The sequence below is a fragment of the Astyanax mexicanus genome, chromosome 13 (genome assembly GCF_023375975.1).
Source record: "Astyanax mexicanus isolate ESR-SI-001 chromosome 13, AstMex3_surface, whole genome shotgun sequence".
NCBI lineage: Eukaryota > Metazoa > Chordata > Actinopteri > Characiformes > Acestrorhamphidae > Astyanax > Astyanax mexicanus.
In genome coordinates this window covers 2,411,242-2,433,480 of record NC_064420.1, presented here as the reverse complement: position 1 = coordinate 2,433,480, position 22,239 = coordinate 2,411,242, and the positions used below count along the sequence as shown (strand labels likewise).

At 38.1% G+C, this 22,239-nt stretch overlaps 1 protein-coding gene across 1 annotated transcript; it reads left to right on the top strand.

The window, feature by feature from the left end:
• The first annotated feature begins 62 nt into the window (after window positions 1-62).
• Window positions 63-22,201, top strand: itih6 (inter-alpha-trypsin inhibitor heavy chain family member 6). The gene is made up of 18 exons (XM_022677133.2): window positions 63-601; window positions 3,095-3,130; window positions 5,753-5,907; window positions 10,620-10,730; window positions 11,551-11,798; window positions 12,085-12,254; window positions 12,355-12,471; window positions 13,214-13,385; window positions 14,124-14,389; window positions 15,346-16,657; window positions 17,602-17,634; window positions 17,735-17,752; window positions 17,846-17,899; window positions 18,002-18,022; window positions 18,249-18,299; window positions 18,751-18,864; window positions 19,422-19,796; window positions 20,504-22,201. The coding sequence occupies exons 1-18, from the start codon at window positions 506-508 to the stop codon at window positions 20,758-20,760; spliced, it is 3,606 nt and encodes a 1,201-aa protein (XP_022532854.2). The 5' UTR covers window positions 63-505; the 3' UTR covers window positions 20,761-22,201.
• Window positions 22,202-22,239: the final 38 nt, after the last annotated feature.

Below are 22,239 nucleotides of genomic sequence, written 5' to 3'. Positions count from 1 at the left end.
AAACTGAAGTGGTGTTCAGAAATCAATATTTGGTGGAATAACCCTGGTTTTTAATAAAAGTTTTTATGCATCATGGCATCACGTTCTCCTCCACCAGTCTTACACACTGATTTTGGATACAGAGAAACAGATACACGACTACAGTCAGTAATTATTATAGAACTAGAGAGTGCTTCTGATCAGTGGAGCTGAAGAAATTGATGTTATGCTTGATTGGTGTATAAAATAAGCAATTCCACCGTATGAACAGTAGTGTAGTATATAGAACTTTAGTGTGCTACACGCTACACCTCCTCCAGCTCCCTCTCTTCCTCTGCCTGGTCTCAGAACAGCCCTGATGTTATAAATAGAGGGGAGGGGTCTGCGTTACTCCTGCAAAAGCAGCTCTCTGTGCAGAAACGCTCCACATGTGGGCAGAATGAGGCTGGAAGCAGCAAAGTGAGCAAATGACTGGTTTACCAGAGCTGTATATGAACTGAACTCAGGATCAGAGATCAGCAGTAAAATGGGCTTTAATCTGGTTGGGATTACAGTAACTTTGCTGGTGTCTGTAAGCACTGGATGGGCTGTGGAATATAAAGAGCAGGATGTCTTAACCAAGGTGAGTAAACAGTCATTAGAACAGTCTATAAACAGTCCTTAAAGTCTTTTCTGGAACCTAATGATGGTTCTGGTTGTTGCTTTTGGGAATGAGATGTGTTATAAGGTTCAAACCTCGTTTTTGACCTTCTAGGTTTAGGTTTCTAGGTATAATCTAAAGTTTATATATTACTTTATATCATTATTATTATATATTGTAAGTTTTGCATTAATTATTCTCAAATAATTGCATTTGTTCTTCTTGACTCTTCTCAAAACGTTTAATAATATAATAAGATTCATACCAGAGAGTAAAAAAATATAGTTATTTATTTAACAAGCCACTACATGGTTCATCCACCCCCATGCTTAACATGTAGAGGGGTGTTTGTTTCGTAATCTGTAAATTTTACTCTTTAAATAGAGCAAACAGTTCCTTAAAATCATCATCAGCTCAAAGGACCCGTTTATTAAATTCATCATCAGGTTGTTTTTCCTCTGATTACTCTATTAAAGTCTTATTAGTGCAACAAGTGTTGCTGCACAGTAGAACAGTGGACTGGTGGAGGAGAACATGGAGGAGATGCCAAGATGCATGAAAACTGTGACTAAAAACAGGATTATTCCACCAAATATTGATTTCTGAACTCTTAAAACTTTCTTTGCATTATTTGATATCTTATTTGTTATTTCATTTCTCTTTTTGTGCAAATACATTGTCTAAATTACAAGATTTTTATTTAGAATTTGGGAGCAATGTTGTCTGTAGTTTATAGAATAAAACAACAATGTTAATTTTACTCAAATATATACTTATAAATAGCAAAATAAGAGAAAGAGAAACAAAATAAGAAAAAACTCTTTCTTTTTTCGAGTTTTAAGTCACTTTCAGAACACTTTTTATTGGTCTATTTGTCCTAAAATATTACCTTTACACAATAAACAGGATTTCAATTCATACTCAAGTCAGAGTTAAGTCATAAATGTCAAAAAAATAAAACAACAGAAATTTTAAATGAAACACATAAACAGACCTTTTTTTTTACGTCGTGGCTCATTTCTATTTCACGTTAAAGTACGCTGACTGTACACTGAATTTACAAAGCATTTCTGACATGTGCAAAAGTGATTTTCTCAATAATACTTGACTAGTTCCAGCACAGCCAAAGCACACACTCCCCTCCTCACCCTCTCCAGCGGCTCACCGGCTCCAGCGTTTGTTTACGCTGTATTTACAGCATCCCTCCAGGATGTGTGGTAATATATTGACACAGCTATGATTTGTGGGTAAAGTGAACATCTGTATCCCCTCACCGGCCCTCTGAATACAGTACTGATATTTAGGTCCATTTTTTTCCAGCCATTCTGTGAATGGCTTTGATTCAGGCTATTTCAACACGACATCAAGCCCTAGCGGAGACTCGCAGCCGTCTGGCGTCTCAGAGCTGAAAGAACAGCACCTTCACTGCTGTCTTGGTCCAGGTTTTCTTCAGAATCAGATTATTTATTAAGCTATGTTGGGGTGATTTGAGCAGGTCTTATCAGATTTTGGGGACGCTAGTTTTTATTTGAAGGGAATAAAATGTATTTTTTATTCTTAGAGGGTAAATACAGTTATTTTTAGTCGTTTTTTTTTTTCTTTAATAATTTCCTCCGGATTCCTGGACGTGGCCATTGGCTAAGGCTCATTTCAGAGCCAGGTAATTAATACCAGTGCAACCTGCCAGCCTAAACCACACAAGACAAAAAAAAATCCTATCTCCATCATTTCCTCATTAATTGGTGTAAACACTCAAGTGTCACGACCTTAACTGCAGATTTTGTTCAAACATTCAATGATTTTGATGAATGAAAGAATAAATGAAGTTACATTTATTTAACACCTTTCCCCCAAGAACCCAAGAATGCTTTACAATCAAGTTTTATTTTATTTTATTTTACGCACAACCATTTATACTCAGCACTTATCCCATATACAATGGTGAGAAGTGGCAGCCAATAATGCACAGCATACTCTCAACCGGAAACCTCTGTCCACCAGGAGGACACTACAGCATTGCCAATCCATGTCTGGGCACACAAGTCATACATACAAAAAGATAGAAAAGATAGAAACACCACCCACATAGGGACTTGAACCTAAGACCCAAGTGCTGGGAGACAATTGTGCTAACCCCTTAGCCACCGTGCTGCCCATCAATTAAAAATGAATGTCAAATCTCTTACATATCTCTGTTATAAATAAGGCTCTTTATGGAATCAAAATAAACCTATTTATGGTACAGGTCTAAGTACATTTTGAAGACCCTTTATTTTTAAGGGAATACACAGCAAATTGAGCAAATTGAGAGGAAAGAGTCTGTCTGACTATTGCCAGGAGTGGGAGTTATCCTCACTAGGGAGTGAACCAATATCACTGCTTTTAAATTGTCTATATGTGTCTCAAAGTTAAAGTTATTTTGAGTTTGCTGATTGACAATTAATTGTCTTCCTGTGTTTTTTGTTTCCTCTCCAGAGATTGAGGCGTCAAAGCAACACAGCTAAACCTGCTGTAAGTATTAAACTTAAGGACATATGTTTACCACTACTGAAACTGAGAGGAGTCAATCGTGTGTTCCTTTGTGTGCTCTGGATAGGAACAACAAAATAGTGCTGTTACTGGTGATGCAACCCATGTGGTCCCTGTCATTTTAACAAGATGTGTGGAGGTCAGGTCTGCCAGGGAATCAGTTCCTTGAGGAGCCCTCAAGAACCATTTGAGCTAATAATCGCCAACGGTGTGGGTGTTTTCTGTGGAACAAAATAACAACAACGCCTATTTCTATGGAAACAAGTTGTATTTCAATGAATGAAGTCAAAGAAATAGTCAATCAATATGTCATAGAATAAAACACACACCTTTTATGAAATCTTGAGTATTAGAAGTACACTTTAGAACCATTTCACAGCAATGGAGTAGAGTACAAGCTTAGCAACCTCATCTCTCTGCCCAAGGGTCTTGGGTTCAAGTCCCTATCTGGGTGGATGTTCTCCCATGTGCTTCATCATGTGCCATCAAACCAGTTCACTCTACAGGACCTCTCTGAAGATGCCCTAAGGTCTCTTTTGGACCAAAATGATATAGCACAAGCTTTCAGAACATCATTACATCTCCAGTCCAGATGTTGAGTTTAAACTTTGATCAAAATTTGATTATTGAATTTGACCACAGTTCATTTAGTTGTTATGTTGTATATATTTGGCCCAGTTACTATTGGTTATATTTAGGACCTGTGGTCTCCCTAAACTTGACACTGTTGTTTTTTTTTTTTTTTTTTTTTTATAGAAAGTCATGCATTAGACTAAAAATAATAATAATAATAATAATAACTAAAAAAAAGCACTTTTACACTTCAAGTGAACCGATCCCAGGTTTGGTTGTACTAAGATCACCTTTTTTGGTTTGAATGAATTTTAGTCCTTTCCAGGCCAAACAAGGTAAAAAAAAGTCATAAGAGCACCCATAAAGCCTTTAAAGGTTTTTAAGATGCTCTGATCTATTTGCTTAGGTAAAAATTATGTATAATTATCTAGCAATTTTCAAACAAACCATTCAATTACCATCTAGGCAATTTCCTGATACCTTTGACAGGTGCTGTTGACAAAATTTATTCTTTAAATAAATTTAATTCATAAAATTTTGGTCTATCTGTTGATCCCAGTTATAATAATGCTGTTGAGCATCACATATGAAAGAGGGCATTACTCCTCGTGCTCTCACAGATAGAATGGCATCTGTAGCCAGACCACTGTGGTCTGAGAGAGAGCCAAGCAAACAGAGAGCGAGCTATTCACTCTACTGTGGGCTGCCATCAAATCCCCGGGCTGACCAGGCTGACGGCAGGGGATTAACAAACTGCGAAGTGCACAAATAAAATGTAAAAATAAACTTTAAGAAATACCTTATTGTAGAAACGCATGAATGCACTTTTTAAAGTCGTGGAGTATCTCAGGGCGTCTTCACACCGGCCTTTTTTTCTGGACTTGGGAGTGCTTGCTCAAAAGCTGCATTCGAGACCGGAGGAAGTCCAGAGTATTTGTCTCTGATCCTGATGAAATCTGGATCTGATGCAGGTGTGGAAGCTATCTGCTCCTGGTGCCACATGTGGGGTTGCATGATTGGCTCATTTGTAACGTGACTGCTTGGACTTATCACGATACCTGACGACTTTTTTATATCCAAATAAAACATACTATAAAAGGCAAGTATAGTATAGTAATGGGCTCAGCTTTGTGGATTGAGTGCAGGCAGTCACAGCATGGTAATAAACCCTCGTCTTGTGCTGACCTGCACGGATGGCTGCTTGTTTGGGGAAGCTCCTGCACATTGAAATGCCATGCACCAGAAAAGCACTGTTCCTCACCACTGGAGTGTTTGTCTCCAAGCGAATTAATAAAAAACAGCAAATGGACGAAGCCTTGGTCAAACTACATGCAGAAAAGTGATCGAGCCATGGTTCAGATGTTCAGAGTTCTTATGTGTGAAAACAAACCAAGAACAATGAGCCCCTCCCCCAAATGAGCCCAGAATCGGTCCTAGGAGTAAACTCATTTATTCAGGACAAATGTGAAAATACCTATAGGGGACATCTTAATGTTTTCCTGCTCAAATACACTACCTTTAACCCAGAAAGGGCCAAGGCTACACAACTGTCCTTTAAAACTCCTTTGTAACCTGTTGGTCATATATGGAACAGTCCAACAAGGCTTTATGGCTTTAACATCAACCGTGAACTTCACAAGATGACACTGAGGCACCAAACTTGTGTGCTTTTGTGCTTTCATTTGCTCACATGCTTTCACAGAATTAATTTGAAAGTAATTTTAAAACATTTTAAAACAAACTCTGCTTTGGAGGCTCCATTTCCCACCATTTTCGCTCACTTTTCGTGTTGCTGTTTCTCTTTTTTCCAAGTGCCATGAAGGATACATCAGTTGCGTCCTTCAAACCACTTAAAAAAAAAAAGCTGGCTGCAATTGATTTTCACTTGTCTATAACAAAACACATGCTAACTTTCACCCTTAAACCTTGGTGGCTCTGTGTATGATAGGAGGAATTTGGCTACAGTAGGAAACATGATTTTGATTATTTTCACTATGTAATATGTCCTTTTGGTATTTATAATGCCCCTAGCTGAAGATCATGGACTACCACGTGCGATGCATTGTCGTTTCCCGCTATGCTTTTACCACTGTGGAGAGTACAGTGTGGAACCAGCTTCATTTCACCAAAGAAGCAGCCTTTGAGGTAGACCTTCCTCCATCTGCCTTCATCTCCAACTTCACCATGTGAGTCTAATGATTCTTTTGATTCATGTTTTATTTTATTTGGCTGATATTATCATATCATTATAAATAGTTTAGAATGGATCAAAAACATATAAACATAAAAGAAAAAGAAAAATAACCCTATGAAAGTGCTAAATTAAAAATAAATGTTTTTAGGCTCTTTATAAAAAGCTCAAAGATGATTCCAAAATTCCAAAGTTTGAACGTTTAGTCCGACTAAACATTAAAAACATAATAAAACTGTGACTAAAGTATAGATTTAAGATCACATTCAAAAACACAACTAAAGTAAACTTTTAAAGTATAGTTTTAACACATTAAAGGTTCATCAGCACAGTTTTAATTTGTATGACTAACAAATTTCACTGAAATACAGTTTCATTGTAGAAAAAAAGCTCCTATGACACATTTAGTAAAAGTATATTTTCATCATAAAAAGCTGTTTTATAAAATAAAACGTTTTACCAGTTAAGCATGGCCAAATAAAGGGTATGTTTTCAGAGTATACTGAAGTATACAGATTAAGAAGATAAAAATACAACTTTAAGGAGAAAAATTATACTTTAGTAGATTACTATTATATTTGAATATACAGCTTTTTGACAATGGTATCTAATGCAATGGAGAAAATTAAAAACAGCAACATGAAACTTCTTTGAGGAAAGGATTAAACATATTTTTATTCAAGTTTTATACCTCAGTGTCATCATGTGACCTTGTCATGTATGTGACATCAACATGAAGGCTGTTCAACATGTGTAACCAGCAGAATACTGAGAAGGAGTCTTTATAATACAGTCCTACTAAGAACCTGCCCCTTCCTCCGCTGTGGCCTAGACTTTGGAACTCAGCTAAAAACTGATGATCTGTTACATGGCAGTGTAGTAATTGCCTTAATGGTTCATTCACAGGGAATAACCACTCGAGTACAAATAAACACACTGCAATTAATCTCAGAAATAGTCATCAAAAATGACTTTTCCTCCTCATTTGTCACAAAGCGTTACTTAAAAATGGCACTAATAAGCTTCTGGGGAGAAAACGGAAAAAAATTGAGGGGAAAAAATGTGGCGCTCATTCCAGGCGGGCCAGCGAGAGGTGTAATCCCAAAATAAAACTTCAGACGACTTCTCTCAGGAACCCGAGCGCCACTGAAGAAAGCAGACACGTTTATGTGTGAGTGAGAGGCCTGAAAACCACTTTTCCCTTCAGAAGAATGCGTAATGTAAATAGGATGCCCGCAAATAAGAAGAAGGCAGGCCGGTAGAGCAGCCAGGAGCTGGATTTGGGAGTGGAAGTGGTTCAGGAACGAGGGGACTTTGGTGGTAGATGAATAGCAGGCTTTGTAGCAAGAAGTCAGAGAGTTAATAGAGAAAATGACATGCGCTGGCCCATAATCCCCCTCCCCTTCTTGCCTACTGCAGTTTACTAAGGCATGTCGCCAAGGTACACACACACATACATACATCTACGCATGCACAAATATCCATACGGTACACACATAAATACTCTCACACACTTACTAACATCCAGCATAACATTTATTCATGTATTTTATGGCCACTCCCTTATTCATACACCCATTATCCATTTTTTTAAGCTCAGATGATTATTGTAGTTCTATAATAAGTACAGACTGTAGTCCTGTATCTGTTTCTCTGCATTTGTTGCATATTTTCGTCCCTTCTTTCACCCTGTTCTGAAGGCAGGCAGCGACGCCATCTCATCAGATAGGAGTTAACAGCACTAGGAACAACATGGCAATTCGTTCCTGTGTTATTTGTGCAAATAACACATCAGTGTTATACGCTTTACCCAGTAATTCAAAGCTAAGGAACAAATTATTAGATTTTGTCTATGGAACACCACCAGCGAAGTACAACTGAGATAGGTAGGTGTTTGTTTAGAACAGTTCTGTTTACACTCGTGTGTAACTATAGGTTTAAAAAGGATCTCCGGTGGATTTGGCATTTTACAGAAAGACTAGGCCAACGACTGTTATTCATGTAAAAATGTCTTTATTTTAAAACATTTCTAACTGTTGTCCATCTTGCTGCCTCACATTGCTTTTAGCCCATAAGAGGCGATATGTTTGCATATATGAATATTCATGAGCAAGGGCAGAAAATTCCTATCTGTCTTCTCCCCCACTCCTCCATGAGACTAAAGCAGCGCCATACCGGAACAACTGAAGCAATTTTTTTTACAAAAACAGCTCATGTGACATTCATTAATACTAGAAACCACAACTAGACATTTTAAAATAATGAAAAAATGATGAAATGACAACGTTAAGCAAAAAAGATTAATTGTAATATGAGTTAAATAGCTAAAAAAAATTTGGTTTACTGAAAAACACGCAAACAGGAGGCGAGGTCGACACAGGGCCGAGCCGAAAAAAGTAATTTCCCTCAGAAAACATGCTTACTGGAAGACCCCAACCATCAAGTCATGCAAAGCACACACACCCACACAGACATACACACACATACACACATCCCCTGTTACCTCATATACCAACAGAGCATTTCCCCAGGCTTCACGCCCCAGCAGCTCCGCCAGTTATAAAGGCCTTGTATCCTCTTTGCGGCAAAGCAAAGGAATGAAGAAGCTAAATTTAAGGTTGACCTCTTTAACCAAACATATTTAAATAAAAATCAACAAAGACCCACCAAAATAAACTGGCAAGCCTGAAACAGAGCCTGTTTGGGGCAGAGAAGGCTTGAATGGGCAGTTTAACAGCCAGTGGAAAATAGAGGCTGTGGTGTGTGTGTGCTGTATGAGACGAACACAGGGCTTTCAGTGAGCGTCTGTGGTACTGCGGTACCTAACAGTACTACACGAAAAACACACATATATCTAGACTGACCACACGTTCACATGCGTTACGTCCAGTTTGAGTAAATATGAGGGTTTGGCGTGTGGACACGTGTGCTTGATCACACAGATCACATCAGAAGTAGGCTATTTATCTAGCACTTCATGGACTAATTTACACACTGGTATACAGTATATACACACATGTAAAGTATGGGTGTACTTCAACTTTAAAGAAAATATTTAAAATACGGTTCCTTTTTTTCTCGCAAATTGAAATCAGAATTATTCGTGAGAGGGGAGGGAAAAAAATATTATTAATAGGATCATTAATGATCTGACACGACCATCCCTGCAAGTTTAACCGGTGGCTACATATGACAGACTCTGCGTTGTGTTTTACTGGATTTTCATCTGATAAACAGAAATAAACAGCCTTTAGCTCTGGATAGGTTGGCACCTTATTTTCTCCTCCCCACTACTCCACACACTAATAAACTTAATAACAGAGTAATAGATGTACAGCTTAGCATTTCATAGGTAAAAACATGCCCAAACTAGCATAACTAGCTTAGCATTTCATAGATTAAAACATGCTCAAACTAGCATAACTAGCTTAGCATTTCATAGGTTAAAACACGTTCAAACTAGCATACGTAGCTTAGCAATTTAGCCACTTAGCCTAACCGCTTTACAATTTGTTTTTTAACACATATAAATAAAAACTCCTCATACCTATATACCTAAACAGAAATAAACAGCTCTGGACAGGTGGGCACCGCTTTTTCTTCTCCACTCCTCTCTCTTCATCACACATCATGTACAAAAGGGCCATATTCAATATTTACAGAGATTTATAAGCTCACACACTAACAAACGTAATAACAGAGTAACAGAGGTAGCATTTCATAGGATAAAACATGCTCAAATTAGCGTAACTATCTTAGCGTTTCATAGGTTAAAACAGCATTTCATAGGTTAAAACATGCTCAAACTAGCATAACTAGCTTATCATTTTTTATAGTTTAAAACATGCTCAAACTAGCATAACAAGCTTAGCATTTCATAGGTAAAACATGCTCAAACGACCATAACTAGCTTAGCATTTCTTAGGCAAAACATGCTCAAACTAGGATAACTAGCTTAGCATTTTATAGGTTAAAACATGCCTAAACTAGCATAAATAACTCAGCATTTCATAGGTAAAAACATGCTCAAAACAGCATAACAAGCTTAGCCATTTAGCTACTTAGCCTAAGCGCCCTACAATCTTTTTTAACACATATAAAATAAGAAATAAACTCCTCATACCTGATAAACAGAATTAAACGGCCTTTAGCTCTGGATAGGTCGGCACCCTTTTTCTCCTCTTCACTCCTCTCTTTAGTTAGAATAAAAACATATAAAAACAGGGAATAATTAGCTAGTTTGCCTGCATGCTAGCATAGACCATGTGTTGTAGCATTAGCAGTGCACAAACATGCATATAAAAGTTTTAATACTGATGACTAGCAGCATATTTTAATGCACAATTGTTGTTAATAAACTTGGGGATATATATATAGAGCAATTTAGAGTTTTATTATGATCTTAAAATATAGAATTATTTTAGTTTAAAATTTAGAGCAGTTTCTGACAACTACCTCTGAAAGAGATTCAGATATTTATTTGAGCAACTTCAGCTATAAAAATTAAAAGTACTCTTGTGCATGCTCAAATTTTCACAAGAGAGGTCTCTAAATCCCCAAAAGTTACAGATTAATGCTTTAAATGACTTTAACACTGGATTTAGTTAATGAGCTTAAAAACATTTTACCTGATTTTTTTTAACTTTTAAATTTTGGTAGCTAAATCAACCATGTCTATTCGTGTTTTTCTCCCAATTAACTTCTCAGCATGTCGAATGGTAAGGCGTACGTGGCTGAAGTGAAAGAGAGATCTGCAGCCAGGAGGATCTACGACGCTGCCAAGAAACAGGGCAAAGCAGCAGGACTTGTTGCCACCAAGTGAGTCCAAAAGCATATTTGTTACCTTCTCTCCTGGGATTAAATCCTGTTATTTTTGGCACTGGCTGAGTCAGCAGACATTCATTTGAACTGACATAAGTCATGTTTCTTTTACCTCCAATGTTTTGCCACTTTCATTCGAGTCTGTTAACAGTTTACCCAGGTTCAGATGCACGGTTCATTATGGCTTCATTACTAAACCAGACCAGAACAGTATTTACTGTTTTAAAATTGTTTTAGTTTTTGTTCTTTTGCAGACATACAGAGACTTATTAAAGTGTAAGAACAAGATAATTAAGACATGGCAATGATTTATTAAGGCATGGGAACAATATAATTAAGTCGTGGCCAGAGAATAATAAAGCTTGCTTTTCTGTAAATTATTGTTCATTAGGAAAACTATATATATTTATACATAACATCTAACCAATATTATATAGGCATATTTCTTTGTTAAAAGAAAAGTAAGAGTTCATATTAATATTATTCATACCTAATAATGTAATAATATTACATACATAATATTATAATAATCTATATTTTTATTTTACTACTACAGCCCGCCAAAGTGTATTGAATATTAGACTATAAGGAGCACTTCAAATTCTTTCATTTTCTCAAAAATCAACAGTGCCGGAAAATACAGTGATATAATCGGAATATAGTCTTGCCTTTGAGCAAATTTCTGCTAAAGCTCCTTAGGGGTCACCCGAAATATTGCTGCTGTAAGGGAAGTGAATTAGTGTTTTACATATTTTTGACCTTGTATGTACTTTTTTGTAATTTTACACCAGCTGTATGTTGTGCCTCTGATTTAAAGGGAAAGGGAGATTGAGAAGTTCAGGGTGGCTGTCAGTGTTCCTCCTGGAGTCCAAATGTCCTTCTCCCTGACTTTTGAAGAGCTACTGACGCGGAGGCTGGGTCGATATGAGCTGGTGCTCGGTCTGAGGCCGGGACAGCCGGTGCAGAACCTCTCCTTGAACGTTACGATAGCAGAAAGGCCTGGAATCAGCTTCATCAAAGTCCTGCCGCTTAGAACGAGTCGACTACTCACCAACACTGTTCCAGGTGCAGTTTTGGGTCTTGCTGCATGATGTACTTTTCCTGTTCGACATCTGTTCAACTTAACTTAATGATGACTTTCTTCTTCAGGACATTTCAACAGATTTTACTGGCTATGGCCGATATTTTTGCTCTGATTGCTTTTCCATCTTCTCTCAATCAGCGATTAATCAACTAGCCTATTAGTTATTTACTAGTACTTAAGTCTATGCAACTCCAAGCTGTTTCCCTACTGACTTAAATGATTTCAACAATGAATTAAAACTTTAAAACTCTTCTTTTATGTTTTTAGCTGAGGCCGAAGCTCCTTCCTCCACACATGTTCAGCAGAACCCACACTGCGCTCACATTCATTACAGCCCCTCTCTGCAACAGCAAAAGAGCATCTCTGCCAAAGGAATCAATGCAGACTTCGTCATCCAGTACGATGTGGGGCAGAACGATCTTATGGGAGACATCCAGGTTATTTCACCATTACTCAAAACTCAACGTATCCCAATGGCTTGGCTTGTTTTAGGCAGATTGAACCTATAATAACATGTTATTTCGTCTTTATTTTCAGGTGGATGATGGCTATTTTGTTCATTACTTTGCTCCACGGGGTCTGCCAGTAGTTTCGAAAGACGTCATCTTCGTCATCGATATCAGTGGCTCCATGATTGGCACAAAGATCAAACAGGTATTTCAACATCTAATTAATAACAATAGTATCACTCTAAAACATTAAATCTGGACTCACCAGACCTTCACATGACCTTCTTCCATCATTTTTCTTAAAGCTACATAGCTGTTTAGTTCCCTTCACAATGTGTGAGTGGAAAAGCTCTTACTTTCACTATTAAACATTTCCCTGAGTTCTAGTGTTCTAGATGATCTTCCCCCAGTGTCCTTCCACTTTTCTAGTAATGCATTGCAGTTCCTAACCTGATTTTAGTAGTTTCATCCTTGATGTTTTCTCTGCTTAAGGCATAGCAATAATTCGACTCTTCTTTTCCACAACCACAATTATTTGCTTAGTTAAATCCAGGTTTTGACCTTTTTTGGTCAGGCAGTTTATTATGGTCCTTGTCTTCATAACAAGTGTAAAAAACACTAGTAGTATGTCTCGGTAGCTAGCAGGCTAGCTTGTTATATTTCCTATTCCACCTATATGATTTTTGATGGAATGGGAAAATTCCAACACAAAGGTAGCAATTAGCTTCCACCTTTTATTTAATTTATTAAGAGGATGTATCAGATTCTAAAAAATGGATGTCCCATTTCTTAAAAGCAAGAATTTAAACCACATCTCCTTGAAATTTGGTTTCAAAGGGAAGGATGACACTCAAAACAAGGGATAGGGGGACCAAATGAGAAATGGGATGGATGAATAAAGGATAAATGAGGATGAATAAAGATCTCACACCTTTTCTTTGACACAGACCAAGGCGGCCATGTCGACTATCCTGGGTGATCTCCGAGAGGGAGACTACTTCAATCTCATCACGTTTTCAGATAAGGTCCAAACCTGGAAGAAAGGGCGCACTGTTCAGGCCACCAAGCAGAACATACGGGAGGCAAGAGAGTTCGTCAGGAAAATCAATGCAGAAGGATGTAGGTTTCTTCACCATTCTTTATAATACTTATTACATAGGGGGATACACTATCAAATACATGGTTTCGCTTGAAAGGTGATGAATCCTTTAGAATGTTCTATATTTCTGCATAAATTTGATCTAAAATGTATTTGTGCATGGCAAGAATATCTGGTGCAACAATAACTGTAACTAAAGGTTAGTAGAAATTTTAGTAGAAAAGTTGAAAAAAGTAGAAAAAAGCTCCAACTCTGTTTCCTTCTATGAACTGCTGCTTCAGCTCCTTCCACAACATTTCTATCAAGATTAAGGTCAAAACTTAAACTTGGCCTCATTCCAAATTATGAACTTTATTCTTCTTTAGCTGTTCCTCAGGTGAGTTGCTTGTGGTACAACCCTTTTAGGGTCATTGTCCTGTTGCATGACCCACATACTGTTTCAGCTGTGAGATTCAGCTGTGAGAATTAAGTGTTTTCCTTTTTTGCAAACGTAATGCTTCTCTTTTTTACTTTTAAGCTTGATTTTTATCGGTTTTATCTATCTTGAAATCATTGTTCCAATAGCTTCCTGGCTTTCCCATGTGAGACGCAGACTTTGGACAAGTTTTTATTGGTTTTCCTTATCTTCATTTGGGTCTTAAGTTTTAGGTCATATTTATAGAGAAATAGAGAAAAGTGTCCCCAATCTTTCAAGCACCACTGTAGAACTCTTGACTGGTTATTTTACTCTCTTTCCCTTCTTTTTTCCTGCTTTTTAGGGACGAATATCAACGCAGCTATCCTCTCTGCAGCCCAACTGGTCAACCCTTCCTCATCCTCATCTCAGTCACGACGGCATGTACCGATGATTATCTTCCTGACTGATGGAGAGGCCACTATTGGAGTTACTGCACAGGACCTCATTCTGGAGAATGCACAGAGTGCTCTGGGTTCAGTCTCTCTGTTCTGCCTTGCGTTTGGGGATGATGCAGATTTCCCTCTGCTGAAACGGTTGTCTATGGAGAATCGTGGAATCGCACGCATGGTAGGCTGCAATCAGTCTCTATTCTGATTGGTGCATTAGTGGCTGGTTGCATAAAACACCTTAAAATGCTGGACGTGTCTGTGACATTTTTTGAATGCAAATGAAGCAACCAAACATCCAAACAGTATCTTGATTCTTAATATTTCACAAATCTATCTCATTCTAATCTAAATAGTGTAATCTATACACTTATCGTCAATGTCCAATGAAAAACAAGTCTCCATTTTTGTCGACCTTTAGTTTACTACATAATTCAAACACACACTGTCCCTTACACTGTCCCAAAAAAAATTTGATGAACGGACCAATAGAAATACTTCAAAATTACTTCCATTGAAAGTTTAAAAGGTTTTTCTGCCTCCTGTAAAAAAGCTGTTTTGGAGATATTTGTTTTTTATTGGAAAGCGACGTTATGTTTTCAGTTTCTCTTCCATGTTTGTATGGAAATGACTAGGATGCAAGGATAATCCCTCAATCCAGTCCAAACCAATCGCATTGTGGATTTAGTAGGATAAACTCATGCAAAGAGAAGTAAGCTGTCATGTTTCAAAATGAACCAATCACGCAACCCCACACACAGCACTGGGATCGGTTAGCTTTCAAACCTGCAAAAGACTCCAACAAAGTTAGCTTTGAAAAGGAGGCATGTGCTAGTCTTCATCCTCCTGGTGTTCAGGTATTCCTAGCGATTGGGGGAGTCCAAACGAGGAGAAATTGGGGAGAAAATGGGATAAAAATTAGAAATAATTTATTTAAAAAAATCTTATAAGTCAATTTCCATTCTGCCAACAGAATGGCCATTAGGGGGCCTGTGGAAAGGGGTTAATGGCAATCGTAAGGACGAAATATACTTAAGATGTTTTATGCAATTGGGCACATACTGTTTGTACTATTTGTTCTTTAGAATCTGTGAAATATGTAAAGGTTCTACCTGTTTTGTTCTGTTCTCCTCTCAGGTATATGAAGATGCTGATGCTGCGCTCCAGCTAAAGGGCTTCTACGATGAGGTGGCCAGTCCACTGCTGTCGGACATCCAGCTCTCTTACATGGATAACCAGGCGTATGACGTCACCCAAGCTCTCTTCCCCAACTATTTCCAGGGCTCTGAGCTGGTGGTCACAGGGAAGATTAAGCCAGGAATACGGGATCTGAAGGTTTCGCTAACAGCTAATGACTCAAAGCAGAAGGTGAAGGTGGAAAACCAGCTTGGACTCTCTAAAGCTGAGGGGAATTGGACAGCAGCATCAATGGGATGTACTAACGGAGGACTGGAGAGCATTCCCAGCTTTGTGCATCGTCTTTGGGCGTATTTCACAATCAAGGAGCTTCTGCTGGCTAAGATCAACAGCACAGATCCCGTGGTGCAGCGCTTGCTAATGGAGAAAGCGACTAATCTTTCACTGAAATATAACTTTGTCACACCTGTGACTTCATTAATAGTGGTTAAACCAGACGCTGAGGAGCCAAATCCAACTACGGCAACTTCCACCACAACTACAACTACAACTAGACCTGCTACTACAAGTGTGGGAAGCACAGCTAATCAGACCTCCACTGCTAACCCTAAATTATCTACCACTGTTTCAACAGGAATCAAAACCTCCAACTCTATTTCAGCTCCGAAAGCAGGGAAACTTCCTTTGACCAAGCCCCCTCGACCACATCCTCCTCCACCAGGGTTACACACCACAGGGCGCCCGGCAAACACTCCACCTTCTCCAGGCAAAACTGTGGGACCTCCATCTCCCAAGAAAACCTCAACAGTACCACCCAACACATCTAGAACCACCTCTACAACTCCTTCCACCAAAACCTCCACCACTACAACCAGCACCATTAGAACTGTATCAGCTTCAAGCCCCAAGACGACAAGCACGACTAGCCTTCCATCCTATCCACTCAACTCCACCAAACCAGCAACTTCAGCCATCAAAACTTCAGCCACAGAACTGCACAGCACCATCAAAAACACTACTTCTGCCCTTCCAGCCAAAACCACAACAACATCCAGCCCAGCGAGACCTCTGGCCTTGCCTTTGAAGAAATCCGCTTCAGCTTCATCACCCGGCAGTGAGAATTCCAGAGAAGCTGACGTTCCCACATTCCAGGCAGATCCGCAGGCAGTCCCACTGTCCACTGTCTCACCTGAAGACCAGGACACGGAAAAACAGGAGGATCGGGACATTGCCACTCTCGTGGCGGCCACCTTCGCACCGATGCCAGGCCTCACAGATGCACCCAAGCTGTGGGAGGCTGCTGGTATTTTAGGTAAGTGCCAAATCCAATGACAAGATGCTTTGAAGTTATTTTGGGCCAATCCCTTTATTTATTTGTTTTTGAGAAATGAATATGAGAAAAAAGTTTTGCCAATGTTTCAGCTTTTATTTCCATGTATTTACATCATGATCCAATTCACAATTCAGAAGATTAAGCAACTTGAACATGTTATGTTTTCATGTGAGCAAAAGTATTGGAACATGTGACTGTCAGGTGTGTTTTGTAATGTCCTGAAGAAGAAAGTCGTCACTGGTGTACTAAGTAACAGGTAGATCAAGGAAAAGCACAGCACAGTTGATGACAGAAACATTATAAGTTCTGTAAAGAAATATATAGAAGATGAAAATCACTAATTAGGAATTTGCCAAGAAGTACAGAGATAAGCCCATGAACTGATCGTGGACTGGTGAGACAAAGATTAGAGATTAACCTTTACACATGTGATTTAAAAAGGCTAAAAGTCAGAAAGGGAAAGGATCTGCTCATGATCCAAAACATACCAGCAACAGAAACCTGTTGTCTGCCTGATAATGGTAAAACTGCAAAGTAGTTCATCTGGGGCAAGACGTGGAAGATTTTAGACTGGTATAATAAATCTTTAAACCCTATAGATCATGCATTTACCTGCTAATGAGGAGACTGAAGGGAGTAAACCCCCAAACAAACACCAATTGGAAAAGGCTGCGAAAAGCATCAGAAGGTTATCAGAAACAATAGATGATTAAAGTTTTTAAGCGTAAGCGTACGCAGTTCCTACAGATTTTGCAGTAGTGTTTAATATTTAGAGATGATCATTACAGTCAATACAAGTGCTTCTTGTATTTGTAGTTCTTTAAATAGTCCTCTTTTGATGTCTCAGGTTCAAACTGTAGTCCTTTTGCCTTTATTATAGATACTGACCCAATAACCTAAACATCCTCTCCTCTGTCTGCCAGATGTTTCTACAGCCATCCAGTTCCAGACGAAAGGTAAACCAAACACTTGAAGATATTTACCTTGTTCTTGACTGTTGCCAAGGTGGAATTTGTCCTGATGGTGTATTTTTACTATGTATTCCCTTTTTTGCAGATATTGAAGCTGTCAAAGGTACATGGTTTTAACATCCAAAGCATGCAGATTAATTATTATGATCTGTTTTGATGGTTTTGATCATTTTTTTTTTGTAAATTTGTTTTGTAGAGTTTGATGGCACATATGACTACGACTATGACTACAACATCCATTATGATTCCTGTAAGTCAAACAAGCAAATATCAAATCGTATGTCATTTTTCATTCATTTTTAATAAGGAAGGTTTTACATAAATATGAATAAACATATGTCTTTCTTCATAGACTCTGATGCAGAAGAAGCTGGTAAGTATATATATATATATATATATATATATTTCAAATCCAGTATGGTGGCATGTAGAGCCTAAATCATGATGAATGTGTCACTGTCCAAATATTCCAAATATTTTGGGTCCTAACTTATATATTTTTTTTAAAAAGAAGGAATATTCCCATTGTGAGTTACTGTCCAAATACTTATGCAAGTATAGAATAATATATATATATTTTTTAATCCCTTTCATTACAGCTGCTCCAGACACTCCCTCAATAAGTTCAGTTCGAGTCTTCTCCTCCTCAGGTAGGTCATTTAAGGATTTTAAACTTTATTATAGAAATTTAAAGACCCGTCAGTTTTCTATGTCACCAATATTAAGACAAAAACAAGAGGAACTAGTATTGTGTCCCATGGATTTGTTATATCCCATTGAAAAGTTACTTTATTTCAGTAATTCAGTTACAAATATGAAACTCATATATTATATAGATGTTTTACACACAGAGTGTGGGCAGTGTGCCAAGTCCTGCTGGAAAATGAAATCAGCATCTCCATAAACGTTGTCAGTCAGCTTATATAATATATGAGTTTCACATTATGAACTGAATTACTGATTTAAAGTAATAACTTTTTAATGATATCCTATTTTTTAATGCACTATTATATAAATACATACTGCTCAATTACTAGTATGTAAGGATTTTGACATTATCTGTTGTATTAATCTAAATCATTTGTTACGTTTGTTTTAAAGTGGATGGAGACCCGCATTTTGTCGTAACTCTCCCGAAGCTACACCAGAATCTGTGCTTTACTGTTGATGGTGAAGCCAATGATGTGTTGCTTCTTTTGGAAGACCCAGGCAGAGGTAACATTCAGTTATGATTACTTAAAATAAACAGAATATACAGCTCTGAAACCAAAAATGAGTTTCTTTGATTTTTACTGAATTGAAAACCTCTGGAATATAATCAAGAGGAAGATGGATGATCACAAACCATCAAACCACCAAACTGAACTGCTTGAATTTTTGCACCAGGAGTAAAGCAGCATAAAGTTATCCAAAAGCAGTGTTTAAGACTGGTGGAGGAGAACATGATGCCAAGATGCATGAAAATTGTGATTAAAAACCAACCAGGGTTATTCCACTAATTATTGATTATTTCTGAACTCTTAAAACTGAATTATGGAAATAAACGTTTTCTTTTCCAAATGCTCTAAATGAGAATATTTTTATTTGGAATTTGGGAGAAATGTTGTCTGTAGTTTATAGAATAAAACAACAATGTTCATTTTACTCAAACATAAACCTATAAATAGCAAAATCAGAGAAACTGATTCAGAAACTGAAGTGCTCTCTTATTTTTTTTCCAGAGCTGTATAGTTATGTCTTTAAACACTCTTTTTTTACACTCTCTACCGCAGACATTACAGTAACTGGACATTTAATGCTGGGTCCCACAAAGCTCGGACAGGAGGACCGCATTCGTACCTTCTTTGATAAGATCACCATCAGAACGGTCAAAGGCAACGTCAAAATCACACTGACCATGAACTCTGTACAAGTGAAGGGGGAGGGACTTCGCAGTCTGTCAACCAATCGGCGGGGATCTATGACTGGCCCTGGATGGAAGGTCATGCTTGATGGGCATCAGAGTTGTTGGATTGAGCTTGGCAAGGGTGTTCTCTTTCTGGTCCTCTTTCACCGGTACAGTCATCCCAGCTACTTTCAGATGGACCATCTGGGATTTTACACTGCTGAGGGCCACGGACTGTCCTCTCACACGCGAGGACTACTGGGTACGTGAAGCTTCATGTCCTTAATTACTTACTGTCTGTGGGCGGTCCCGAGCCAAGGTGGGCGGGGCCATGAATACTAATTCACAGGCTGGCGTAGTCTGATCCAGTATTTTCTTTTCTTAGCTAGCTTGAGGAACATTTTTATGTGCATCATCCATATACAGCCTAGAGAGACCTATACAGTAGTATTTTTACAAAAAAAAAAACAAGAAAAGGTGTATTTTAGCAAAAGAAGACCTTTAAAGCTTGGTGTATCTTTTGATCCTAATCTCTACAAACTAGCTATGGATATTTTGAAGTAAACAACAAAGCACTGTTGTAAGTCGCTCTGAATAAGGGCAATGTCAGCATACCACCAAGAAGGATCAACCACATCCAACAGGATTAACTGTGGACGCTGTAAGAGGAAGCTGTCTGAAAGGGATGTTCGGGTGCTAACCCGGATTGTATCCAAAAAACATAAAACCGCGGCTGATCAAATCACGGCAGAATTCAATGTGCACCTCAACTCTCCTGTTTCCACCAGAACTGTCCGTCACCACAATCAATTATTGTGCTCTAAAACCAGGTGTTTCAGTTTCATTGTTCAACCCCTGTATATGTAAATGTAAACATATCAATCAGTTTAATTCTGAATGTATTATTGTAAATACATTCTAAGATTCTAAGCCCGAGAATGTCTTGCTCTTCTTCTTGTGTCTTTACAGGACAGTTCCAACACAGTCGAATGGAGGTGGTGAGGATTAAGGACAGCCATGGGTTCCACCATGCTCAGACAAGCAAGACCAGCTCTTTGGCCATGGGTCTTCTGAAAAAAGGAGATGAGCACATTCCAGTTACTCTACAGGATAAAGTTCTAAAAGATACGCCAAATAAGCGCCACGTCGCCCAGTGTTGGGTGGTGCCCAAGGTGGAAGTAGAACGGCTTCTGGGACATTCATACAAACACTACGTGGTGGATTAGCCATAAATGTCCACTCCAAATCTATGGAATCCCAACAGGGACAAAAAGGGACAATGGGACACTGACCGTGCATCCTGATGAACCAGAGAGGAACAGCAATGCAGCCTGATGATTCTCAGCATCACTTTCACAACTTCAGGTCTGCGAATGCGGCATCCTGCGAGGAAATCTTCAATTTCAGAAATACTACGTGGAGTGGACTAATCCAGGACTGTAAAGGAGCATTAAAGGAGAATTATATAGATTTAGATTAAATTATCACAAGAATAATATCTAAGACTAAACATACTGTATTTCTGCTAGCATTCATAATTCTTACAGTTTCATTTTAATATATTTTAAAGATACCTTCATTATCTATTTTCACAAAAAAGGAATATAACAATATTACAAAGCCCCTAAGGTGGCATCATGTTAAAAAATATATAATGCATGGCCACGACTTATCAAGGCATAGGAATGAGATCCTAAGGCATGCATATAACTTATAAAGGCATGGAAACAGGCATGGCCAAGACTTATCAAGGTGTGGGAACAAGATCCTTATGCGTGGATCCATTTACTTTCTTACGCACTCATATTGCTCGCTTTGTTAACTGTGAAACAAAAGGACCTTGTGGCCACGCCTTAATGACTACGATTTAATTAACTCATTCCCACACCTTAATGGCTACAATTTAATTAAATTGTTCACATGCCTTAATGAGTCATGGCCGCACCTTAATGATTACAATTTAATTAACTAATTTCCACACATTAATGGCTACAATTTAATTAACTCATTCCCATACCTTAATGAGTCGTGGCCACACCTTAATGGCTATAATTTAGTTAACTCATTCCCATGCTTTGATGAGTTGTGGACACGCCTTAATGTCTACAATTAAATTAACTTAGTCCCATGTCTTATTGAGTCATGGCCACATCTTAATTATCTCATTCCCATGCATTAGGATCTTGTTACCACACCTTAATTGTCTTCTTCCCACACATAAGGTTTTTATTCCCATGCATTAATAAGTTTGGTCACGCCTTAATTTCAACTATTTAATTAACTCGTTTCTATGCCTTACGAGCCGTGGCCACACCTTAATGGCTACAATTTAATTAACTCGTTCCTGCGCCCTAATAAGTCATGTCCACAACTTAGGATTTCATTCCTATGCCTTAATAAATCTTGGCCACACTTTTTTTTCTTATTTTTTTTACATGATGTCACCTTAGGAGCTCTGTTAAATATAATTCTGGTTTATTTGTTTAAATACAGTATACAGTAAGTATATTTGCTACACCTCAATACAGTCATGTGAAAACCACCTTAAAAACATTCTTTTTCTTTTTTTATTTTATTTATGTAAACATATGGACATTTAAGCTTCAACCAAAGAATATTGAGAAATGAACATAATATTACTGAACAAATAAAACTAAAGAATTTTTACACTTTGTAAAACGTAATTAATTTAAACTACTTTCTTG

Coding starts and splice junctions, on each gene's coding strand:
- itih6 (XM_022677133.2), top strand. CDS start 506: ATGGGCTTTAATCTGGTTGGGATTACAGTAACTTTGCTGGTGTCTGTA. Junction 10,731..11,550: donor GCAGGACTTGTTGCCACCAA/GTGAGTCCAAAA, acceptor TCTGATTTAAAG/GGAAAGGGAGATTGAGAAGT. Junction 16,658..17,601: donor GGAGGCTGCTGGTATTTTAG/GTAAGTGCCAAA, acceptor TCTGTCTGCCAG/ATGTTTCTACAGCCATCCAG.